At 61.7% G+C, this 24410-nt stretch overlaps 1 protein-coding gene across 1 annotated transcript in view; it reads left to right on the top strand.

Moving 5' to 3' along the window:
• Positions 1–12875: 12875 nt before the first annotated feature.
• Positions 12876–24410, top strand: part of MGAT5B (alpha-1,6-mannosylglycoprotein 6-beta-N-acetylglucosaminyltransferase B) — a 56437-nt gene continuing 44902 nt past the window's right edge. The window contains exons 1-3 of the mRNA XM_054593343.1: positions 12876–12999; positions 16239–16351; positions 23326–23473. Of these exons, the coding sequence (XP_054449318.1) occupies positions 12932–12999; positions 16239–16351; positions 23326–23473 (329 nt within the window). The 5' untranslated portion in view covers positions 12876–12931. The remainder of the gene's footprint in view (positions 13000–16238; positions 16352–23325; positions 23474–24410) is intronic.

The following is a 24410-nucleotide window of genomic DNA, read 5'->3' as shown; positions in this document are numbered from 1 at the left end:
CCCAGGTCCACAAGTTTAAGCCCTAACCCCAGGACCGCAGGGTGTGGTAATTCGGGTAAAATGAGGCCGTCCGTCCGGGTGGGCCCTGATCCAGTAGGACAGGTATCCTGAGAAGAGGGAATTAAGAGCCCTGGCTGGTGTGGCTCAGTCGATTGCATGCCGGCCTGTGAACCAAAGGGTCCCTGGTTCAATTCCCAGTCAGGGCACGCGCCTGGGTTGCGGGCCAGGTCCCCAGTGAGGAGTGCGTGAGAGGCAGCCACACATTGCTGTTTCTCTCCCTCTCTTTCTCCCTCCCTTCCCCTCTTTCTAAAAATAAATTAATTAAAATCTTCTTTTAAAAAAGGAGGGGAATTAGGACACAGGCAGACACGGAGGGACGACCGCGTGAAGGTCCCACACGCCAAGGGGTGAGGTCTCAGAAGGAACTGCCCGCACCTGGCCTCCCGGACTTCAGCCTCCAGAACTGGGAGAGAGCTGACTTCTGTTGTCTGAGCCTCCCGGCCTGTGGCGCTTCTCCGGCGGCCCGAGGAGGCTGACCCAGCGCCTTGGTGGGCGCAGCCACGTGTCGTTGCTTGACCACAGGACGAGTTCGCCTGCCCTCCCAGGAGGGGCCAGGCTCCAGGACCCGCCTGTGGTCAGTCGGCCAAGCACAGTAAAACTTGTCCTTTGGCCACCAAGGAGAGGAACCGCAGGTGACATGCTGGGACGGGCTCAGTTTGCAGCTGGGCTGGCCTGTGCGTGCAGGCGTGTCTCATGTTAGTGTGTGTGTGCGTGTATGGAGGGGAAGGACCAGCAGGCGTAGCGTTAAGCTCGAATTCCCTCCAGCCCACGGAGCACGCAGCATGCCCTTCTTTTCTTTAAAAAAAAAAAAAATCAACCTTACTGAAGTATAGCTTTCAGAATTAAAACACTCAAAGTTAAGTGTATCCACCCGTGTATTCACCCTGTCTTCAGCGCCATAAGACAAAGTATTTTTTTCCAGCCTCTGGAGGTATAATTGGCAGATAAAATTCTAATATTTTAGAGTGTACATGGTGGTGATTTTATATACGTATACATTGCGAAAGGTTTCCCTGCCTCGTAATTAACACATCTACCACCTCACAGTTAGTTGCCTTTTTCTGTGAGGACGCTGGACTTCCACTCCAGCACCTTTCAAGTATGCAACGCAGTGTTATCAATACAGTCGACAGGAATGGCCCTATTTGTTACATAACGAACTGTGTACCCCCGTGCCGGCCTCTCCCTCTTTTCCCTGCCCCGGCCCCTGACCGCCACCTTTCTACTCTCCGATTCCATGAGTTTGACTTTTAAAAATCTTTATTTATTGATATGTTTGAGAGAGAGAAAGAGAGACGTCAGTTTGTTGTTCTACTCATTTACACATTGATTAGTTGATTCTCGTATGTATCCTGACTGGGGATCGAACGTGCAACCCTGGCGTATCAGGACAGCGCCCTAACCACCGGAGCGACCCGGCCAGGGGCGTTTGACTCTTTTTTAGGTTCTACTCAGAATGACCCCGGGGAGTACCGCATTTTGCTGTATATGATGTGCACCCACGTTTTTGTTACAACACCCGTTACAACACCAATGGTATGTAATCATTATACCCATATATAATGTATATCCTTATTTTTCCCTCAAAAATTTGGGCAAAAAGTACTCATTATACATGGCAAAATACTGTATTTGTCTTTTTTTATCTGGCCTATTTTACTTGGCATAATGTCCTTCCTTTTCACCCATGTTGTTGCAAACGGCAGGATTTCCTTCTTTTTTAAAGACTGAACGATACTCCATGGTGTGTGTGTATCTCACATCCACCGTATTTTCTTCATTCATTCGCTCTTTGACGGGTAGTTGGGTTGTTTCCATACCTTGGCTACTGAGATTAATGTTGCAATGAACACACCGGGGTGCGGGCATCTCTTCAAGGCGGCAATTTCATTTCTTTTGGGTTTACATCCAGGAATGGGATTGCTGAATGACAGGGTCGCTCTATGTCTCATTTTTTGAGGAACCTCCATACTATGTTTTCCATAGTGACTGCAGCGGTTCGCATTCCCACCGACAGTGCACAAGGGTTCCCTTCCCCCCTCCTCAGCACACTTAGCGCTTGTTTTTGATAATAGACATCGAACAGGTGTGAGGTGACATCTCACTGTAGTTTTGATCTGCATTTTCCTGATGGTCAGTGACGCTGAGCTCCTTTGATGCACCTGTTGGCCATTTGTTTGTCCTCTTTGGAAAATAATCAATTCAGGCCTTTTGCTCATTTTTTAATTGGGTTATTTGTGTGTGTGTGTGTGTTGTTACCGAGCTGTATGAATTCCTTTTATATTTTGGATATTAATCCCTTATCAGATATGTGATTTGCAAATGCTTTCTCCCATCCTGTGGGCAACCTTCCTGCTTTGGTTGTGGTTTTCTTTGCCACGCAGAAGCTGCTTAGGGTGCTGTCGTCCCCCTTGTTTACTTTTGCTTTGGTTGCCTTTGCTTTTGCCGGGTGCCATTTCTACGAGGATGTCAGAAAATCGATCCGTGTCCAGGGGGGTGGGAGCGTGCAGCCGCCTGGCTTGTGTTTGCGTGAGTGTGACCGGTCCAAGTCATCTGTCCTGTGGCCAGTGCAGCGGGGTCAGAGCTCGTGTGAGCAGCCGGGCAGCCGAGCAGCCGGCAGCTGACTCCCAGCCCCGGCCACTGCGCTCTCTGGGGCTCTGAGCAGCTCCCCAGGGTCACAGTCATGCCTGCCTGGCACTGTCATTGTTGGGGACCTTCCAAAGGTCACAGCCAGCCGAACTGCGATCGCCTCACAGCACCGTGGGTCAAGGGGCGTCTTCCCCTTGCCAGATGAGCCCTGGGAGGGAGGCGGAGTGTGTTCTGTGCCGGAGAGAAGGGCAGGGAGGAGGGCACAGCCGCAGCCGGCCTCCCTGGGAGCGGCTGGAACCTGCAGCCCCGGAACCTCGGTGACGGGAGCAGGGAAGGCCGCAGAGGGGGCATGGCCAGCCCACAAGGTGACCACAGGTGCGAAGGGGACTTCTGCCCTGGGTGCACATCTCCCGATGGCAGAGAACAGCCGGGAGGCCCGCTCCCAGCAGACTGTCCGCCCCACGCCCGACGCATGGCTGGGGTGTGGGACCCTTCTGCGGGGCGAGGCTCCGCACAGTGCCTCGCTGTGGTCCCGTCCTGCTCCCGGTCCCAGGTGACCGCTCTGCCGAAGGGGAGCGAAGCTTTCAGACTGTTGTAGCCAAGGCAACCCACACAGAGAGCCCTCAGCTGATTCCGATTTGGATGGAGACTGTTTTCATTAGGTTCCCCCTCGGTGCCCGTCTTCCTCCTGGGTTCCCACCATTCCCTTTGGTTCTCCAGAGTTCCGGGGTCCCTGAGGCCGCCCCCGTGTTTGGCGATTCATGAGGGACGCTCACAGGATGCAGGTGTCCTCACACTTTATTCCGGCGAAGGACCCATAGTAGCAGCAGCAAGGGGCAGAGACGCAGGCAGGGCCTGGAAATCTCTGTGCAGGCTTTTTGTTTTTTAAGATTTTATTTATTTATTTTCAGAGAGGGGGAAAGGGAGGGAGAACGAGAGGGAGAGAGGCATCCATGTGTGGCTGCCCCTCGTGTGCCCTCTGCTGGGCACCTGGCCCGCAACCCAGGCCTGGGCCCTGACTGGGAATCAAACTGGTGACCTTTTTGTTTGCAGGCCGGCACTCAATCCACTGAGCCACACCAGCCAGGGCTCTGTGCAGGCGTCTGACACTGCACTGATCCTGCTACCGGCGCAGAGAGACAAAAAACGCAGAGACACGTGTGATGTGCCTGTGTCCGCAGATGCCCACTGAGACTCCGCCCCCAGGTTCTTATTGGGGGTTGGTCCCGCACCTGAGCAACTCTCAAGATTCCAGACTCCCTTCGGCAAAGCCGGCGTTCGGTCGCCAACCAGGTGGCTGGCACAGACAGTGCGGCCCCAGGAGTCCTCCCGATCAGTGAGGGACAGCAGGGAGTGTGCCGGGCCCCGAGGCCAGCTCAGAGCCAGCTTTGCCTGCGGGGCCTCCGCAGGCAGCAGCCAGGCCCTGGCCAGGCCCTCTCAGCCGGCTGGCCTCACCTGCCCTCGTCTCTCCCCGTGGAAACGACCAAGCAGACCCCCGCTGGGGCTTCACTTCGGAGGCTTGGAGTTTTCCCCGGGGGGCTCACAGCCCGCTCAGGACGAGACCGGCGGTCTGGGGTCAGCGCCTGTGTGTGTGGGTGGCTCCCTCCCTGCGTCAACCTCACCTCTTCAGGAGCAACCTCGAAGCGCAGAATCAGAAAACCCCACCCTTGAGTTCACCGAGCTCCCCCTGCGGTCAAGGCCATGGCTGGTCGGGCCACGCCTGTGGGACAGGGGCCCCCTGGCGAGGCTGCGCTCGGCCCAGGACCCAGGCCGGGATTCCCTGAGGCTCCCCAGAGCGTTCCTGGACAGTCACATAAAATACTTCTTGCTCCCATAAGGGGGGGGGTAGTTCTGGAGCCCCCCAGGAGGTGGGATAGAAGCAGGTGGGGTCCTGAGAGAATTCTTGCCGGGCGACGCGTCCCTGGAAGTGTCTCCTTTCCCTCAGTGTCACCTCAGGCTGCCTCTTGTGCTGACATTCCTGCACGAGACCCAATTCATTATGATCCTAAAAATTGATTTAAAAAAAGAACCCGCCGCCCAAGGACTGCTGAGATCTGGGATGATGGATGGCTTTATTAGCATGCTTCAATTTTATATTTATCAAATTAAACCAGCAGCCACGGGGCACTTAATTAAGATTCTTTCTCGTCACTCATTGGAGGGAAGACGGGGAGAAAGGGCTGGTGGCTGTATTCTGGGGGCAAGTTTTAGGTGCCCGAGATAACACATAAGAGGCCTTCTCGGGGGCTTGGCGGTCACAGGCTGGAATAAGCGTTGCCTTCACGCTGGGAGTCCTGGGGCCGGTCCCCGTCCTACACTCCTCAAACGTTTTTCTTCCTCTGAGTGTTTGCCAGTCAGAAAAGCCCCATTTTTTCAGCGCCTGGTTCACAGGGCATCCTTGGGGCTGTGTGTGCAAATAGGTAAGAGCCCAGAGCAACGAGAGGCCAAGCCCGGAGACCTGGTTTCAAATCTCCGCTCTCCTCTTTACTGTGTGTACTTGTGGCCAAGTTTCTTCATTTTTGAGATATCGTTCACGTAAAATGTACCCCTTTGGAGTGCACAATGCAGCGGTTTGCAGCCTATCCATAGGGTTGTGGGAACCCCGCCTCAGCCCTAGACACTTTCATCGGCCCAGAAAGACACCCCCCACCCACTAGCAGCAGCTGCCCCTCAGGCCACCGGTCCACGTCCCGTCTGCGTGCCGTGGCGTGTTCTGGACATTTCTTACAAACGGGATCGTACAAGGTGCGGTCTTTGGTGCCCGGCTCCTTTCACCGTGTATAATGGTTCCCAGGTCCGTCCAGGTTGCGGCGTATGGCAGGATTCCATTCCTTCATAAAGAGCGAACTGTGGTAACACGCACATGACAGCAACTCTGCCACCGTGACCAGGTGTCAGCGCACAGCTCACCCGGTTAAGCACATGCAGGCTGCTCACCTCCATTCCCTTCGGGAGGGACGCACACGGAAATGCTCTGACCGATAAACCGCTCCCCACCCCGGCCCCCCGCCTCCGACACCCTCCCTTCTGCTGTCTCTAAGAGTTTGACTCCCCTAAGAGCCCCGTATAAGTGGAATCACGCAGTCTTTGTCCTTTTGTAGCGCAGGTGTTCCACTTAGCGTGAGGCCCATGTCAAGACTGATTCGTGTTGTAACCCTTGTCAGACCTTCCTTCCTTTCCAAGGCTGAACGCAATCTTGTTGTACGGACCGGGCGACCGCATTTCGTTACCCGTTTGTGGGCAGATGGACGTTTGGTTTGCTGCCACCTCTTGGCTACAGGGAGCAGTGCCGCTGGGATCACAGGTGCGCGCGTTTCCTGGAGACCTTGCTTTCGAGCCTCGGGCACATACCCAGAGGCAGAACTGCCGCGTGACATGGCCATTCTGCTTTTAGTTTTTTGAGGACTATTCCTTTTTGAGGCCGAACCGCACTCCCTCATCTGGACAAACCCCATTTTGTTTATCTGTTCATCCACCATGAACAACTTGGCTTGTGTCCACCTCCTGGCTGTTCTGAACCACGCGTCTGCGAACGCTGCACAGGCTTTGTGGGGCCGTGTGTCCTCGCCTCCCTCGGGCACAGGCCCGAGAGGGAAGCCACGTTGTCCTTTGAGCCTCTGTGTGTGTGCGTGGACAGGAGGTGCGACCTTGCACGCTTGGTACAAACGGATGGGTTTTGTGCGTGGTGCGAGGTGGCTGCCGAAGGAGCGGGAGCTATAATAACAGCCATTTTGTTCTTCTCTGTGCCCAAAGCTAGTCCTCCAAGACCTTATATAATTCAGTGGGAAAAGAAGACAAGTAAGCAATCAGCCCTTACTGTGTCTCAGGCCCTGTGAGGAGCCCTCAGGAGCGATCAGCACCGTAGAGACAAGAAACCGAGGCTTCGGGAGTGGCTTGCCCAAGGTCACAGTCTGGAGGGGAAGGCAGGGTTGGAGCACAGGCCCCTGGGAGCCGGCAGGCAGTGAAGGGAAGCTCGCTCGGGCTGGGACGGCCCCGCCCCCATCCTGCAGGCGGGGCCTCTCAGGTGCACAGGTGAGCATCCAAACCGCGGGTGGATAAACAGTCAGAAAAGGCCCGAATATCAAAGGGAAGCGATGCCCAGAGTGAGCGGGGATTTGCACAAAGGAACCAGGTTTGCTTGGGGGCCCAAACTCCCTAGGGGATGCCTGCCCAGGTCGGCGCCTGGGCCCCTGGGCCAGGGTTCTGAACCCGGTGAGTGACAGTGCGTAAGAGCCTGGGCCAGAGGTCTGCGGGGCCTGTGTTTGGAGCCCGGACGGGCAGCATGTCCTTGTGGGAGAGGCTCCCTCCCTGAGCCGCTCTTTCCTCCTCTGCGAGGGGAGACGCGGAGCATCGAGCCACACAGGGTCTGGCGGCAGTGGCTCCGGAAAGACGGGACATGCGTTTTCTGTTGCTGCTGTAACAAATAACCCCATGCTTCATGGCTTAAAACAACAGAAATGTATCATTTTACAGGTCAGGACATGGGAAGTCCAAAGCGTGTCTCACGGGGCTGAGATGAAGGCGTCAGGGCGTGTTCCTGGTGGAGGGTCCGGTGGGGGCGGGCCTCTTCGGCCTGTTCAGCCTCTAGAGTCTGTCTGCAGCGCTTGGCCTGTGGCCTCTTCCTCCATCTTTTTAAAAAAAAAAATGTATGGATTGATTCATCTTAAAGAGAGAGAGAGAGAGGAAGGGAAGGAGAGAGAGACATCGATTTGCGGTTCCACTTATTTATGCATTTGTTGGATTCTTCTCGTGCGTGCCCTGACCGGGTATTGAAGCTGCGGCCTTGTGGATTGGGACGATGCTCCAACCAGCTGAGCCACCCGGCCAGGGCCTCTTCCCCCATTTCAAAGCCTGCAACGGCTGCTGAGTCCTCCTCCCGTGGCATCACGCTGACACTCACTTCCCTCCTGTCTCTGTTTAAGGACAATTGTCATCACGTTAGACCTGCCCGGGTTATCCAGGATGATCTTCCTCTTTCAAGGCGCTGGTTCCTAACCTAGTGTCCTCGGCTGTCTCGATCCCATTTGCCCTGCAGTACCACACGGTCACAGCTGCCGGGGGTCAGGGTGTGATCCTCTCTGGAAGTGTGCGAGTCTGTCACCCCCAGGAGGCTACGGCCACACTCCTGCAGCGTGGCTTTGTGATGCAACCAGGGGAGCTGTCCAGAGAGAAAGGGGGTCGCTTTTTTTAAAAAGCTGTCCCGCTAAAGCAAATTTAAAGAAAAGAGCAGTGTGAACACGGTGACCCAGCCAGAGTGAGTCCCTGGGTCATCTCCTGGCACGTAGTAGGTGCTCAGTAAATGGGGCCTCTCGGTCTTGTTAAAGGGAGAGCTCGCCTGTGTCTCCAGTGCTGGGGTGGGGTCCACGTGGGAGGCCCCTGTCTGCCCTGGCCCTGGCTCCCCTGCCCTGGGACCAGACATTTACACGCGCGCACACGTGCACGCACGCACACCCAGGCACACGCACAGCAGCTGACGCCCCTGCAGAACAAGGGAAGCGCAATGGCCGCACTCCTGGCGCCCACAAGCTGTGCGGCAGAATAGCCTTCTGGCACAAATAAAAATAAACCCCAGACGCGGCTTTTCAACCGGAGGATTAGCCTGAATGTTGTGAAACAGAGAGCATGAAATATGCATGGAGGAGCGGCGCTCCGCGCCTCCGGCCTCCCTGCGCAGCTCGAGGCGGCTGGCGGCCGGCCGGCCGGCCGTGGGGCTGCCTGTGCCCACCCCGCGAGCCTGGTGGTGATTTGTGCACAGTGTCAGTGGATGCTGTTATGACATTATTAATGCTCCGCTCCCCAGCAAAGGACAATGGGCTATTGCCTCTTAATGTGCTGTCTGCTGCCCAAGCCAGGGCACATTAAATGGGGATTTCAAACACTGTAAACTCCTTGTTTCTTTCTTGCCTCCCCCCGCCCGCCCCCTGCCCAGGCCTCATCTGTGAGCTCCAGAAGCAGCCTCGCAGCCTTGAGAAGGTAGGGGCGGCAGCCAGGTCTCGTGCGCCTAGGGCGGCTGGCGGCGGGGGGCAGCGAGGCGCAGGGAGGCCCCAGGGAGCATTGCGCAGGGAAGGGGGTGGGGGGACTTCAGGGAAGCGGGATTTGCAGGGGGCAGGGGCTGGCGGGCTCCTTGCTCTGCCTTCTGGTGACATCCACAGGGGACCCAAATGGCTGACTTGCCAATGGATTTTATGAGCTTGCACAATGTTTAAAAAAAGTGGAGACTACATTTTAAAATTATGTGACTTCCCCCGAGAAGCCTAGATTTCCCACTCTCTTAAAATAGCCGAGCTCACACTCAGTCAAAGCGTGTGGCCCTACCATCCTCACCATTGTGCTCTGCTCTGGCCCCTTTCCGCAGCTGCCTGGCTCCCCAAAGTCGTGCCTGCCTGGGGCCTCAGATGGGGTCTCATTGGGAAAGAGGGTCTTCATCACTGTGTTAGTACCGATGAGGTCCTTCTAGATTAGGGTGGGCCTAATCCAAAGACTGGTGGCCTTATGAGAGAGGACACGGAGACACACACGCAGGGAGAAGGCCACGTGTCACAAGCCAACCACGCCGAGGAGCGCCGGTCCCTGCCCGGGCCCAGGGAGGGCCAGGGGACAAATGCTCCCTCAGAGCCTCACGTGGAGCAGCCCGGGCAACACTCTGGCGCCTGCCTCCCGGCCCCCAGAGCTCGGGGAGAACCAACCTCCGCTGCCTGGAGCCCCTCGCTCTGTTGTAATTTCTCACGGCAGCCCCAAGATGCTGCGACGGTCCCCTTTCCTTCCTCGTCTGGCCCTCCCTCTGGGCATTTTGAATGTAACGACCTTGGAGAGTTGCGTGTCACTTTCCTTGGGGTCCTGCCCCCCCCACCCCCGCCCACCCTGCCCTGTTCCTGGACAGACGGCCTGCGCTGCAGGCAAGGTGCTGGCAAGGGCCACCTGCTGGCTCCAGGCATCTCCCAATCCTTGCAGCCAGAAGGCAGCGGAGAGAGCCAGGAAGTGGGGCATTTAGAGCCCCCAGGCTGCTCCAGCCTGGATCCGAACCCCCATGTTGGGCTGGCCCGTGGTTCTGTTTCTAGCCTCAAAAGGGAAACACCATGAAGCGGGGAGGGTTCTGGGATCTTGTAGGGCCTGACATCCTCAGTCCCTGGATGTGTCCTCTGGCAGGAGTGGCCTTGGCCTTGCTCCTCTGTTTCCCTCCGCCTCGCTTCCCGGCAGGCAACGGGTGTCCATCCAGAATGGTGGGTCTCTGCTCCGGTCGGTTATGTGGGTGTACCCTGCGCCAGTAAAAACCAAACGTGCCTGGGCCTCCCCTTGGGCACCAGGTTAGGGCTCTGCTGTGTTATGTTCTGCAGGCCGTTCTGCTGTGAGCCAGGGCTGAGAGCCCCCAGCCTGGAGGGCGGGCCCGCCGGCAGCAGACTCTGGGACAAGCATCCCCACGCAGGTGGTTTACCGGGGGGGTGACCCTGGCACACGGACAGAGGAGGGGGAATGAGGCACAGAAGGCAAGGACGCCCACGTGCGGTGTGTGACGGAGCCGGTCGCCACGGCAGGCGGCTGAGCTCAGCCTCGCTGGGGAAGAGCGGGAGCTGGTGTGGAGCACGCCAAGGATCCCGCCCGAGGGAGAGGGAGGTGGGTATTTATTCATTCCTTGAGGGCCACTTCCAGGCCATTAATTTCTTGGCGCTCCTGCCTTGTCCCCGAGTGTTCGAGCATATTCCCGCTGCCAGAAACATAAGCCTCAGGCATGGTCCCCTGTGTCTCAGTCATCTGCCTTTGGCGTGTAGAGGTGAATGCCCAGGACACAGGGCCGGCACCGGCAGCTCTGCTGCAGGTAGACGAAACCAAGACCAACCCCCCTGCCGCTGTGAGGGCTCACAGGGGCCGGCGATCGGCAACTTACAGGTGTCACCAGGCTCGGTTCTCATCAGGGCGTGTGAGGCGGCTGCCTCTAGCCTGATGGACAGCGGGGGAAATCGAGGCGCAGAGGGTCATTCATACCTGAGGTTGCCCAACATGGAGCCCAGTTTTTCTGCTACCGCCTGGAGCGCAAGGGAGAACTGAGCTCTGCAGCAGGCAAGAGGCTAGCAGAAGGAACTGGCCTGGGAAAGGAAGGGGAGCGGGGGCCTGGCTCCAAAGGCGGCTTCACAGTCCTCCGAGGTCTCCCTGCGAGGCCTGAGCGGCAGTCCCGAGGCAGCCTGCGCTGCCCCGGGCCACCTCAGTGCCCCCTTCCAAGATCGCAAGGCCCGGGGGAGGCGGGGAGGACCCTCTCCGGCCTTCGGAATTGTGGCTTCCAGCAGAGGGAAAGCTGCCTCGCCAGAGTCGCAGCGGCTGTGGCCACGCTATGTCGGGGGAGACCCTTCATTTCTCCTCCCCTTTGGCCTAAAATGCCAGCCAACCAGGTGTAAGCGTGACCCTCTGAGCTTACACGAGAGACATGCATACTTGGAAGGGTCATTTTGTCCCTGAGCGTAGAGGCAGCTTTCGCCTCGAGATCCGGAGATCCCATTTCTGCCGCAGTACGTGGCGGAGGTAGCCGCCCAGGCCCCCGGTGAGGTTCAGAGCCTGGCAGGGCCCCCTCCGCCCTGACAGCTCCTCCGCCGGCCTGCCCGGGGTTCAATTCTCCCTTCACACTCGCCACTCTCCCGCCCGAAGGTATGGTCCGCATGCCCTTGTTCAACGCGCATTTGTTACCTAGCTGGGGTAACACATCGGCCTGCCCACGTCTATCTCTCGCCGGTTCTCCCATGTGCAGGGAGCAAGGCAATGAGATAATGGAACGCCAGACAGGTGAATTTGGATGAAGAATAAGCAGGAAAAGCAGGAGTGTGAGTCACTGCTTGTGAGAAATGGCTTAGAAGCGGGGCTGGGAGGTGGGCTAGGCCGGCAGCAAACGGGCTGCGGGGGGGAGCCGGGACCAGGGCCAGGTGGGTGGAGAATAAACACTTTCTCCCCTGCTCAGCCAGACTGTAGAGTCATTGCCTGGGATGGAAAGGCCCTCAGGGTCACCCCTGTCATTTCACACAGGGCGGGAGGCTTTGGGCTGTTGCAACCTTGGAGCTTCCCAGTCTCCAAAACTGAAGTGGAGGGGTGGGTGGGTGGGTGGGAGGAGGGCACAGGGCACATAAATGCTTTATAGAGTTGGAAGGGGCCTTAGCGAACTGGTGGTCGCTCTCATTTCTTAGTGGAGAACCCGAGGCGGGAGAGTCCCCGCAGCTGGTACCGGCACCCCCCTCCCACCGCCACCTCGGCGGGTTATTGGAGAATCTGAGACTAGAACTCAGACCCACACAGCGTGCCCTGCTTCTGGGCTCAGCAAAAGAGTCTGCGCGTTACAGGTCGAGTTTGAGCTCAGATCAGTGGGCAAAAGGGAGCCGCGGCAGTTTCTGACCAGAGAGAGCCAGAGGATGGGGGAGGGTGGCGAAGCGACATCCGAGCGGGCGTGCAGGGGCCGGTGCAGAAGTCCGCAGGGGCGACCCTAGCAGAGGTCGGCGGGAAGGCCCTGGCACCGGGCAGAAGGCTTCTGAAAGCGGGGCCGGGGGAAACTGTACGGCTGGAGGGAGGCGCGGTGACCCCCGCCCGCTTGTCCCCAGCTCCCCGACCCGGGCCGGGAGGGTGCGCTGCTGGGCCTCCGCCACGAGGTGGCGCCGACGCGCCGAAGAAGCGCAGCAACGGCTCCGCCGCCTCCTCCGAGGAAACAATGCGGCGCCTCCCCGCGTAGCGCAGCGCAGCGCGGCGCGGGTCGGGCGCCGGACACCGGAGCGAACGGGAGGCAGGGCGGGCGCAGGGCGCCCTCGCTGAGAGCCATGGGCGCTGCGCGGCGCCGGTTCGGGGAGCGGCGCGGCCCGGAGGCGCGGGGGGCCGGGGCGCGGGCCCGGGGCCGCCTCTAGCCGGCACCGAGGGCGCGGGCCCGGGGATGAGGGCGCCCGCGGCGGGGAGCCCGTCTGCGCGCCGCGGCGCCGTCCCGCCCAGCGAGCGAGCCCGAGCAGGCAGACGCGCGGCCGGCGGTCGGGGGGCGCGCCGCCTCCCGGCCCCCAAAATGTGAAGCGGGGAGGGCGGAGACGCAGAGACGGCCCGCCGGGCGCCCTCGCCGCCCTCCGGCAGCCGCACCGCTCCTCGTCCCCCGCCCGCCGAGGCCGCGCCGACCCGAGCCGCCAGCGAAGCCGCCGAGGCCCCGCGCTCCCCCGCCCCGCTCCGACCCGGCCTCCGCCCGGAGCAGGTTCGTGGCTCGGACGCGGTGGGACAGAGCTCGGGACGGTGCGTCCGGCCTCGCCCGCGGCTCCCCGCCGGACAAGTTAGAACAATGATCACAGTCAACCCCGATGGGAAGATAATGGTCAGAAGATGCCTGGTCACCCTGAGACCCTTTCGGTAAAGTTCTCTTCCTTTGACGCGGGAAGGTCTATTCCCCGAGGGGGCGCGGGGTAGGGGCGCGCGCGGCTGGTCCCCGCGAGGGTGCGTGCCCAGTGGCTGAGGGGGCGGTTCGTGCTGCCTCCCTTGGCGACGGCCGGCGGGGCTGGGAAAGGGGCTGGAGCTCGGGGTCGGGTTCGAGCGGGGAGGGGTGGGTGATTCCGCGACGTGTCCCCCGTTGGTCTAGTTTGGAAAGGACTCCGGGTGCGAAGGCGGGAGGGAGGGCGGGCGGGTGACGCCAGGTTGTGGTCCTGGGCTCGGAGGTCGCCTGGCCGGGGCGCCCCTTCTCTGCCCCCGGGGTCCCCCCCCCTCGCCGACGGCCCCAAGCTGGCGTCAAAGTTAGGGCGCCGCATCTCGGGGTCGCCCGCCAACCCCGGCCCTACCCCGGTTCCTGGAGCGCTCCCCTTCTCGCCGCGGGGTGCGGGCTGTCTCCAACGGGGGTCCCCGAGGTTGGGGCAAGGAGCCCCTCGGCTGGAGATTCGGCCCTGATCGCGGGCGTGGAGAGGCGGGGGCAGGGGAGGCAGGAGCCGGGAATGTGGCGGGAGCCGAAGGCAGGATGAAGGCGGAGGCCGATCCCTTCACCCCGACCTCGGGCGGCCAAGGCCAGGTCGGGCTCTGCCGTCCCCCGACCCCCAGGCCTGCGGGTTGCTACCTCACCGCCTGCCCGCCGGGGGAGTGGGGGACGGAGGGCGCAGAGGGAAGGAGGCCTCCCAGGGCCCCGCTGAGGCTGATGACCCGCCCTCCCTCTGACCCGGGACCTCGGCTCCCGTGGCTGCTGCCTCCCAGCACGTCCAGTCCCTCTGTCCGCCAGGCCTGTCCTGCGGGGCTGGGGAGGCAGCGCCTGGGGCTGTGGGCGCGAGCGGTCCTGGCCCTGGTCAGTGGGAGGGACTCGGAGCCCCCGACAGACACAGACTCCTGTGGGAGGCGGGCATGGCTGGGAGGGACCTCTCTCCTGCGGGAAGTCCTCGGTCTCTAGCTGCCCGGCCCGGCCCGTGGAGAGGGTCCTCAGCCGGTCTCATCCGCCCATGTCCGACCCGCCGTCTAGGCTGGGGGAGCCCAGCCGCTGCTCTGAGGTTTAGCCAGACGTTTCCAAGGGCAAGTGGTGCCCAGGCGGGGCTCCAGCACCGCGGACAGCGCCCGCCCCGCCCGCGTCCCTGGGGGCCCTGCCCTGACTCTGCGGGGCCCTGGGGTTGGGCAGACTCCCCTCCCCCCAAGTTGTATGACTTCACCTGCGGGTCTCCCTAGGCCAGAGACCCACAGCCTCCCGTGGAGTCTGTGTGTCCCCTTCAGATGGGGCCAGGTGACGGGCCTCCAACCATAACACCTCTGCTTGTCATCCTGAAGGGCAGGCTGGAGTGGCCCCAGGACTGGGGTTGGGCAGGGACAGACGCCGGTGTGGTGTGTGGGAACTTCATGTTCGGGGCTAAAGGCTTAGAGAGCGTCTCACAGCAGGTCTTTGGGCGCTGGCAGCCGAGGTTCCCGGCTCCAAGCACAGCTCATTGCTGGGGAAGGGAGCGGGAAGTGAGGGATGGGTCACTTGAGGGGGCCCGTCCTTGTCCTCAGCTGGAAGGACAAACGGCCAATTCCCCCAGGACCTTCCTGGGTGTGTGACCACCTCCCCTTCCACTGCCCCTCTGGCTGCTGCCCTGAGACCAGCCTGACTTCATCTTGGGGACCCCAGGGCCCGTGCCCCACCCTGGGCTTGGTGGGGTTCGACGAGGGGCCCCCAGAAGATGCAGGAGCACTGTCCCTGTGCCATTTCGCCTGTCCTCTCTGTCACCTCCTGGGGGAAGCTCCCGGTCCCCTCTGTGCTTTTGGATTCTGTCCCCTCTCTGATTTAACCTCTAACAGCTTCCTTTAAATATGGGGAGAGAATTTTGTTATGCTTTTATTTTCTTCTGCAATTATGTGTTTTCTTTAATGGACCAGAGTTTAATTAAATACCGCGCTGCCAGTTTCAAATAATGAAGATTAAAATGCATAAAGCAAGTCTCGCACAGAGACACAGGCAAACGTGGGGCTTGGGGACGGGGTGGCAGTCAGAGGGCCGGAGGCCTCTGTTGTGACCGGGGGACCCCTGTGGCGAGCCCGGCTCCCTGCGAGACGGGGTCCCTCCCCCTGATGGGGGAGGGCGAGGCAACCCCTTCCTGCTCTGCCAGCTCCTCAAGGTCCCCGATCGACTTAAAGTCCCAGAGCAGCTGCCACCTCCAGCCACCCCAAGACGGCTGGGGACCTCGGTTCTCCTGTTTGGGGCTCAGGATCTAGTACAGGAGCGGCGGAGCCTGGGTCTGGGGGCTCGAGGGTGTCTTCCCTACCGTCCCCCCGGGGCTGTCCTCGTGCCTGGCACCTGGCAGGTCATTAGTGAGTGTGGGCGGAAGCAATGAGTGACAGCCCTTTTTCGGCCAGCTCTCCCGACCACTGTGACAGCACCACCCGCGTGACACCCCGCAAGCAGGCGTTGGTGCACTCTGACCAGTCCGTGGCACCAGCTGACGGCCGACCGCGTGCCTGCCTGGTGGAGGGTGGGCTGGGCAGAGCCTGGGCACAGAAGGCGACCCCATGGCCCTGCCCTTCTAGGTCTTACCATCTGGTGGTGACAGAGGGCATACCCCGCCCCCTTGGCACATGACAAGGAGGTGTTCAGGCACACCCATGGCTGGTGGCCGCAGCCAGGGCTGTGTACGCAGGTGCCCGGCAAGCCTGGAGGTTGGCAGGATCTGGGTGGGTGGCGTCCCTCCCCCGGGCTGGCACCAGGCAGGCCCTGCTGATTCCTTCTGCACCAGCGGCTCTCAGACGAGAGCGTGTGTCAGGAGCGTGTGTCAGGAGCACCTGGACAGCGCACAGTGCTTGCCCTGCCCCCTAGTGTCCAGTTCAGAGCCCAGGGGTGGGGCTCCAGAGTTGACACCTCCAGCACGTCCCGTGGGACACCGAGGCTGCAGCTCCGGGGACCGCACTTGGGGGGATTCTGTCAGCGGGACTTGGGCCTCAAGCCTTGGCGGGCGACCTTGCGCGGCACGGTCCGGAGCCACTGCGCGGGGTCCTCGTGGTGGAGCTGTCTTTCTCCTGCGCCGATGAGAGACCGGGCTGCGCTCAGCCCCTTACCTTTTGTTTTCCCGCTCACGCACCCCTGGCCACTCAGTCACTTGTGAGCCCTCACGGGACAGCAGTGTGCGCCCTGACCGCCCTGTTGCTCTCCGCAGGCTTTTTGTCCTGGGCATCGGCTTCTTCTCGCTCTGCTTCCTGATGACGTCTCTGGGAGGCCAGTTCTCAGCCCGGCGGCCCGGGGACTCCCCGTTCACCATCCGCACGGAAGGTATGGCACCGGAGGGCGTCCGAAGCAGGGGCGGGAGTGGGTGAGGGTGGGAGAGGGCGGGAGGCCCTGGAGTCTAGCACGGCAGATGGTCCCCTGGCGCCTGTCCCAAGCGTCCTGGCCACCGCGTCAGTGGACGTGTGAGTGGACAAGGGCCTTGGCGGGGGCTGCGTGACCTTGCGTGCTGCTTCGGCTTCGGTCTTGGCTGTGGTCATCAGGGCCCCTCTCACCCGGGCATCCAAGAAAGCTGCCCCTGTGGCTTCTTTAGTGGGAGGGGTGTGAATGTGACACCGGTCTCTCTGAGAGCCACGTGTTCTTTGCCTTTGGTCCGGGCTGTGGCCACAGTGGGGACACAGGGCAGGCCATCTGTGGGCTCGCGTGCCTTGTGTCTGAGCCTGTGGGACACAGCCTGGATCCTCACGGCTCTTTGCCCCCGTGTTACTTCGAGGCCATGGGACACAGGTTCCAGCAAGGGCTTTGGGGACCAGGAGGACCCAGTCTGTACCCTGGCTCACTGTCCACCAGCTGTGTGCCGTTGGCCACGTCACGTCCTCACCTACGAGGGAGGAAAGCAATGCCCGTCTTCAGGGGTTGGACTGGCTGAGCTCCGATGGCCAGGGCCGTGACGAGGTGACAACCGGGACGACCTCCGTCCCTGCTCCCTTCATCCTGCTCAAGGAGGGGTGTCGGCTTGGGGTGTCACAGGGCCTCTTCTGGTCGACCGCGGGGATGGGGAACATGGGAAGTAGGGAAACTGAGGCCGACGAGGACGGCCCGGGGCTGGCGCTGTGGGCCTCCCCCGCCCCCGAGAAGCCTCTCTTTGACGTCTACCATCTCGCACCCCCAACTCAGCCGACTGGCTCCCCGGTTCAGGTGACGGATGTGCTCTCCGGGAGAATGGTTGTCACCCGGCGGGGGTTCTGGGGACGCTCACTGTGCCACCGGTGCTCTCGTCATGGAGTCCTTCCTCGGTTTCACACACGCCTCTTTAAATTTGCAAGGGCTCCCAGCAGGAAGCTCACGTTTACTAGTCCTCCAAGCCTGGGGGTAAGGTGACCGGTGCCACCCCGCCTGGCGGAGGCCCGCGGCCTCCGAGCCTCCGTTTTCTCCTCTGATAAGCGGGGACGGGAGCGGCTGCCTCTCCCCGGCTGCCATGCGGACGCCTTCAGGGGACGCACTGAGGGGACCCGTCCGAAGGGCCGCGAGCAGCCCCCGGTGGCTAGTCCAGGCTCTGTAAATATCCCCTGGACGGGCTGAGTGGGAGGCGGGGACATTGCAGAAAAGGGCAAAGGACGGAGGAGCCGCTGGGATTTCTCAGAGGAGACGCCTGAGGGTGGAGGTGCGAAGGGCCATTGCGAAGGCACCCCGGAGGGGAAGCTCCGGGGGGACCCTGGGGTCATGAGGGGGTGGGGTGTGGTCAGGGCTGCTCTGGCTCCCTGGGGGCCATCCCTGGGGAGGGGACACGTCTGTCTTTGGCGCTGTGGAAGCTGGACCTCCAGGAAGGCCAGAGGTGGCGGCCCGGGGCTGGGGGAGCAGGGGTGCACGGCCGGGGTGCAGGTTCTTCTGCCCGTACCCCTGAGGGGCTAGAGCCGCAGCTCGGCAGGGCTGGGCCCCGAGGCCCAGAGTACAGGGGCTTGAGGAGCCCTGCCGAGCCCTGCGCGCTGCAGTTTTGCCTGGCAGATGGGGTAGGGGCCCAACTCCAACCTAAGCCTTGCGTCTTAGGAGGGGACAGAACCGCAGAGGGAGGAGGACTTGGCTGAGGTGCAGGAGCCTCGAGGCCTCCGCCGGTGCGTGCGTGTGTGCGTGTGCGTGTGCGTGTGCGCCTGAACTCCCCACTGGGTATAACTGGCACACACCGAACATGTCCATGCAACCAGCAACCCGGGCGGGGAGCGGAGTGTGCTCACCCCCAGAAGGCCCTTGGGCCTCCGCCCTCTCACTCCTTCCCCAAGGACGTCGGGACCCCGGCTCCAGGAGCGCAGGGGGCTCTGCCTGTGTGGGGACTCTCTGGGAATGGAGTCACAGGGCGGTGTCCTCTGAGTGTGCCCTTTGCTCCCGGTAGCGCATTGCTGAGGCTCGTGGTCCGGGGGTGGGGTGACGTTGCTGTCGCTCCTGTGCGGCACTCGGGTGGATACACGGCGGATGTATCCCTGCTACTGCGGGGGCGCGGCGGCCTCCAGGTGGGGCTTCGCTAGAAGCGCTGCCGTGGACCCCTGGGTTTGGACCTGCTGGGTCTCCTCCTGGAGGCTAAATGCCCGCAGTATGGAGCTAACAGCCGAAGGAGGTCACGGGCGGGCGGGCCCCCGGAGAACCGCGGAGAATGACCTTGACTCCCTTCGCCGCACCGCTCGTCCGGACTCCCAAGTCCTTCCGCGCCCTCGCAGGGCGTTGATGTGCTTGGAGAGACTCGGAGCAGGGCCTTGCGTTCCCCTTGTGGGTTTGAAATCCTGATCCTGTTGGGGACACCCCACACCACGCCTGGGGCAGCTCGGCCGAACCGGGAGCTGCCAGCGGGGAGGATTGGGGTTGGGGGAAGCGGCCAGTGTGCGGGGCCTAGCGTGCGCGGCCAGGGAGGGATTTGAAGGTCATGGGCGGGGCGGGGCTTCTTCCAGGAGTCTGCGCCCAGCCCCTGGCTGACTCAGGGGAGGAAACCCACAGTCAGAAGACAAATCCCTGCCTCGGTGAATGAAACCACCTGAGCACAGATGGAGAACCACTCCCCCGCTGCCTGTCAAGCCTGAGGGCAGTGGGGTCCCACAGGGAGGGACAGACGGCCAGCCGGCTGGGCAGCGAGGAAAAGCATTTCTCTAAAAGGAGAGGTGACTCCGCCGCAGCCTCTATGGACCGTGGCCTCCCTGGGGAGGCCCTGGGTTCCCCTGGGGCCGGTTTATATTTCGTGGCAGACACACTGTGTATTCTGTACACTTGTCATAAGACCCAGAGAGAAGGAGGCTGGAGGGAGAGGTCTAACCTAATTCTCTCTCGCAGGAGCGCAGGCTGGGGCCCCGGAGGCAGATCTGTGTGTGCTCACCCCTCAGCGCCACCCCCCTCCCGCCCCGCCTCTTGCCTCCGCTGCCCTTCTCCTGTCCTAGGGAGCAACTCGCTCCCCCCATGACAGGGGACAGGAGGCATCTGAGGCCTCCTTTCCAATGCTGCTGCGGTTCCCAGGGCAGATGGGCTGCCTGGCTCCCCGACTCGCCTTGAAGAGCTAGAGGCCGGAGCTCTCTGCGGGGCGGGGGCAGGTCTGCAGGCTGGCGGCCCTTTGCTCAGCTGCACGCGTCCGCCCGGAGTTTCTGCCGGGCCAGACCTCGGGGGCTGGAGCCTGGGGAGCACTTGCTCCGTGGCTGCCTCTGACCCTGGGCCCCCCACTAATGGGCTCCGGGGCGCCTCCTCAATGAGGCTGGGAATGGAGGGGTGCGCCCGGGCCCAGGGCCTGCCCCTGTGGCTGCCACCGTCCGGGGCCCAGAGCTGCCACGGCCTCAGCCGATTACCCAGGTGGCCCTGGGCAACGCGCTTGCATCTCCAGCGGCACAGACAGCTCCCGTGTCTGGTGCCGGGGGCCCCTCTGTCTGACTGCTCAGGCGCGGGTGCCTTCAGGTCCCAGGAAGCAGCAGGAAGGGGCGGGGTGGGGACTAGAGAGGAGGACACGGGCGGGCAGGAGAGACAAACACAGGGCAGCTGCTTGGGAGGGGTGGGGCCGCAGTGGGCAGAAAACAGCCCGTCTGTAAATGCCAGGCGCCGTTTGTGTCTCTTGTGTCCCAGCTTTCTTTGTTTGTTTATATGGAAATGTGGAGGGAACACGTGTGTGTGCCAAGATGTGTCCCTGGGGCCTCACATGAAGTATGTTTCAGTTTAGCTGACGCCAGGGGTGGAGAGGTGACTCCTGGCGAGCCATGTCAGGGTCAGGAGTGCGCTCTGCTGACAGTCCCGGCAGATCCAGGGGGCGCGTCGTGTGGGGAGAGCGGCCGCACCGGCTGTGCAAAGCCAGCTTCCCTCCCGGGGACCCACCCCCTGCCTTGTTCCGGCAGAAAATGGAGGGGGCTGCCTGCTGAGGTCTCAGGAGCTTCCGGAGTCCTGTGCCCCCTGCTGACGAGGGGAGCAACCCCAGGGCCCCAGCAGCTGGGGAGGTGACTCGGGGTCTTGGTCCAGTCTGATGGAAGGGGCCTTGCAGGCCCATCTGCGAGAGAGGGGCCCTGTCTCCTTAGCTCATCTGTAAGCCTCCGTCTTCCAGAGCCACTCATCCTGTTGGCACGTAAAGACCTGGCCTCTGCCCTTCGGGGAGGGGTGTCTGGAACCCAGGTGCCTCCACGGGACTCTCGGGGACTTGTGGTCCCTGGTCACTCTTGTTCTGATCTCCTGCTTCTGTTGAGTTATCCTGCTTGGCGTCTCCCTTCCTGCCTCCTCTGTCCCCCATACCGACCCAGAGGGAAGGGCACCCTGCTCCCCCTTAGCGCCCCTGCCACGCAGACGTGGGGAGGGAGGGCAGGGGCCTGGACCATGCTCAGCACAGCACGGGGGTGACCACTCCCTCCTGTGTCCTTGCCTTTCAGGGCTCCCTGGTTGTCCCCATCCTGTCAGCCCCTCCGGCCGCCCGGCCACCTGTCCTCGTGCCTTGCCCACCCTCCTGGCCTCCCCGGCTGAGCGGGTACCCAGCCCCCCTGCCGTCCCTGTGCCTCGCTGCCCCGGGCAGCCGGGTTCCTTGTGGCCCGCGTAGGGTGTAGAGCCTTTCCCTCGGGAGCCCTGCCGGCTTCTCAGCAACAGTTCTTTCCCGTCCTCGTGCCCTGATCTCTACGGGCAATCGGGGAAGATGCAGGTCTGTAGAAGCCCCCCCCCCCCCGCCATTTTACAGGAGGGGAAACTGAGGCCCAGAGAAAGCAAGTGACATGCCCATCCCGTTGATGCCCATTTTCTCCAGCACCCAAGCTCATCCTGTGTCAGTCTCTGTGCGCCTGCCTGTCTGTCTGTCTCCCCTTCCTCTTCTCTCCCACCCTGGCCCCCCCCCCCCAATTCATGCCCCTTCTGCTTCAGAGCCAGGACCCTGGCTCTTGAGGCGACTGCGGCACCTCCCTGCTCCGGATTCGATGCCCGCTGGCACTTCCAGGGCCTGTGACGGGGCCTCCCTGGCTCCCCGTGGCCTCCTTCCGACGCCAGGTGGGCTCAGCTGGCAGGGGACCCAGCCAGGAGGCGATTTGGTGTGAGAACCGGTGGCATCCACTGGGTTGGGCCCAGAACTAGGAGATACAGGGGAAAGCAAAGCAGAAATGTCACAGGAGCTCTGTGACAGGGAGCCTCTCTGGGGTCCCCCTCCCCAGCCCAGTCCCAGCCTTGGAGCAAAGGAGACCAGTCACCTCCAGCCCAACCCCCTCCCCGCCTCTGCCTCCTGTCCCCAGTGGCCGGCCATGCTCCTTCCTGCCCCCTCTTCATTGAGCTGCCGGTGGGGGCTGGTGCCTTGGGGACACTGAGCAGGAGGGTGCTGCCGTGCCTCTCCCTCGGCCACACAGGGTGGGCGGGGTGCGGCAGAGGCAGGTGAGAGCCCAGGGATCGGTCTCCCAGCCCTTCGGAGCCTGCGGGGCCCCCCTTCCCTTCCCGATGCAGACGCTGTTGGTGTCGCCCCGGGGCCCTCTCTGCTCCCATGCCTGTGGGCTGCCCTGCGGCTCTCTCTCTGGGGGCTTCCCTGCCACCCCGCGGGGGTCCCCGAACAGGGCCGTCCTGGGAGCAAGCCTGAAGCGGTGACCGGCGGGAGATGGCGTCACACGGCCCAGCTCCCTCGCCACCCGGGGAGGGCGCTAAGTCGGGTCCCCCACAGGCTGGTTTCCCAGCTTGGCGACACCCCCACCTCGGGGCTGTCTCCCCTGCCCTGTGTCACCTCCGCACCCCCCAACTGGGCTTTCCCTCACCACCCAAATAGATGACCTTTGATTTGGGGTCTGCTGCTGAGAAGCCCAACCTAAGGCGCCCCCTGCCCCTCCCTGGAAGCCCCAGAAACAGTGGGGCGCCCACGGATGGACTCAGCTCACTTGTTTCGAGTGATTCAGCCCCTGGGCCTTGGGGCTCACGGGGAGCCGCGCTGGGAACGGTGCCGGGAACTGAGCACCCAGGGACTGTTTGTTGGGAGGAGCTGTGTGAAACCTTCACGAGATGTCATTAAAAAGGCACGTGCAGTGCTAATGGCAGGGAATGATTAGAAAGGAAATTGCGCAGAGTCTCCGGCTGGTTAATGGGATCTTGGTTGAAGCAGCTCGTTTTCATTTAATTTTATTCTTCACAAGGTCTCCCCTGCTCCTCAGCCTTGGCGTTGATCTTTGGGAGCCAGAAGACCGGCTTGAGAGTCAGGACACATTCAGGATGGTTTTCTACAAGGGGGTGGGGGTGGGGGAAGGGTGCGGGGGGTGTGCCCGGCCCGAGGCTGGTGGGAGGACAGGCCCCGGGCCTCTGACACACAGGTGGGCAGCTCCTCCCGCGCCTCTGAGCCGCAGGGGCCGGGTGCCCCACCTCGGAGATTCGAACACACAGATTGAGACCAGGCCTGAGAACCTGGATTTTAAAAGTCTGGCCAGGAGATTCAGGGGCGGGGTGAATGGTTGGCCACAGTTTTAGAACCCCGATCTGGAAGTTCTGCCTGGAGCTTGGTAGAAGGGGGCTTCGAGGCTCCTGTTCCACTACTGGGCCTTCTCCGTCACCTTGCAGACCTGGGGGTACGTCCCAAGCTCCATTTCATAGGCCACCAAACCGAGGCCTAGGAAGGTTAAAAGAGTGTCCCGGGACGCACCGCTGTGGGGAGCAGGGCTGGCTCACGGCTCTCCAGCCTCCCGTCCTGCCGGTGAGGGGTGGCCAGGCTCCCTTTCCTGACCCCTCCTCTCCCTGGGAAGGTAGGAGTGAGCTGGCATCTGGGCCACCCTGGCCTGGAGACCAGGCAGCCTCAGGCGGCCTCTGGGATGCTGGGGCCTCACCTGATTGTGGCCATGCTCTGCCTGCAGTGACGGGTGGGCTGGAGTCCCGGGGAGTCCTCCGCAAGATGGGCGACCTGTTGGAGCTGATGCTGAAACGCATGGACGCGCTGGCCAGACTGGAGAATAGCAGCGAGCTGCACCGCGCCGCCAGTCACGGGCACCTGGCCCTGGACAGGTGAGGGGGCCGTAGAGCCGGGGAGCGGGGTACCCCGGGGCGCAGCGCTCCTAGAGCCTGGTGGGGGGGTGTCGGTCATCCCGTTTCTGTGATTCGGGAGAAAACGTCAAGAATACAGGAGCCAGACAGTAACACAAGCCAGAGCACCGTCCTACCTCCAGAGTCCACAGCAGTTAACACTGCGTCACTTTGGTGGCCTGTCTGTCTCTATTCCTTTCTAATGAAACATCACGGATGAAAGCTGAGGGTCCTTTCACTGCTTCCCCCTGGAGACAAGGGCCCTCCCGAGTTTGGAGCATTCCCGGCACATTTTCAGTCCATTCTCCGTGCTGTTGCACCTGCGCTTTGTGCGCCTCCGCATTACACACGTGCAGCGTGCGGTTTTCAGCCGTCCTCCGTGGGTGGCGCCGGGACACTTGGGAGCTCTGTCCGTTTTGAGGGGCACGTGTGCACGTCCACATGGACTCTGATGGCCATCTGTCCTCCACCAATGGACCGCGCCATCTTTGCCAAGAAGAATGTCCAGGTTTATTCATTCTAAATGCTCCCCCGCCGAGGCCAGAATGCACAAAGATTCCCGAGAGTTTGCGTTACTGTCCCGTTTACTCAGCGGTGTGCCCAGGACCCAAGGGGTGTATGTCCGCACCGCCTGTCAATGGGAGGTCCGTGGTCTCCGGACGCCAGAGAATGAAGTCCGGGTGTCCTCATTGGGTGCCCTGGCTGCCCCCCCGGACCTGGCTATGGGAGAGCGGGCTTGGGCCCCGCCATCCTGGGGAGGCTGTTCAGATATCGGGGTCCTTTACGAGGTGGGTTTGCTTAGTGTGTTCCGGCTGCGGAAGTTGGAAACCCACACTTTGCCACAGTTTAGAAAAAGCTATACTTCTGCCACAGTGATTTGCTAAAAGTGTTCTGCTAAAAATTATGTTTGAAATCCACA

Source organism: Pteronotus mesoamericanus, unplaced genomic scaffold, assembly GCF_021234165.1.
Source record: "Pteronotus mesoamericanus isolate MK-2021 breed Mesoamerican mustached bat unplaced genomic scaffold, CSHL_Meso_final scaffold_408, whole genome shotgun sequence".
NCBI lineage: Eukaryota > Metazoa > Chordata > Mammalia > Chiroptera > Mormoopidae > Pteronotus > Pteronotus mesoamericanus.
The sequence above is the reverse complement of the archived record's forward strand: the minus strand, read 5'-3'. Positions and strand labels throughout refer to the sequence as shown.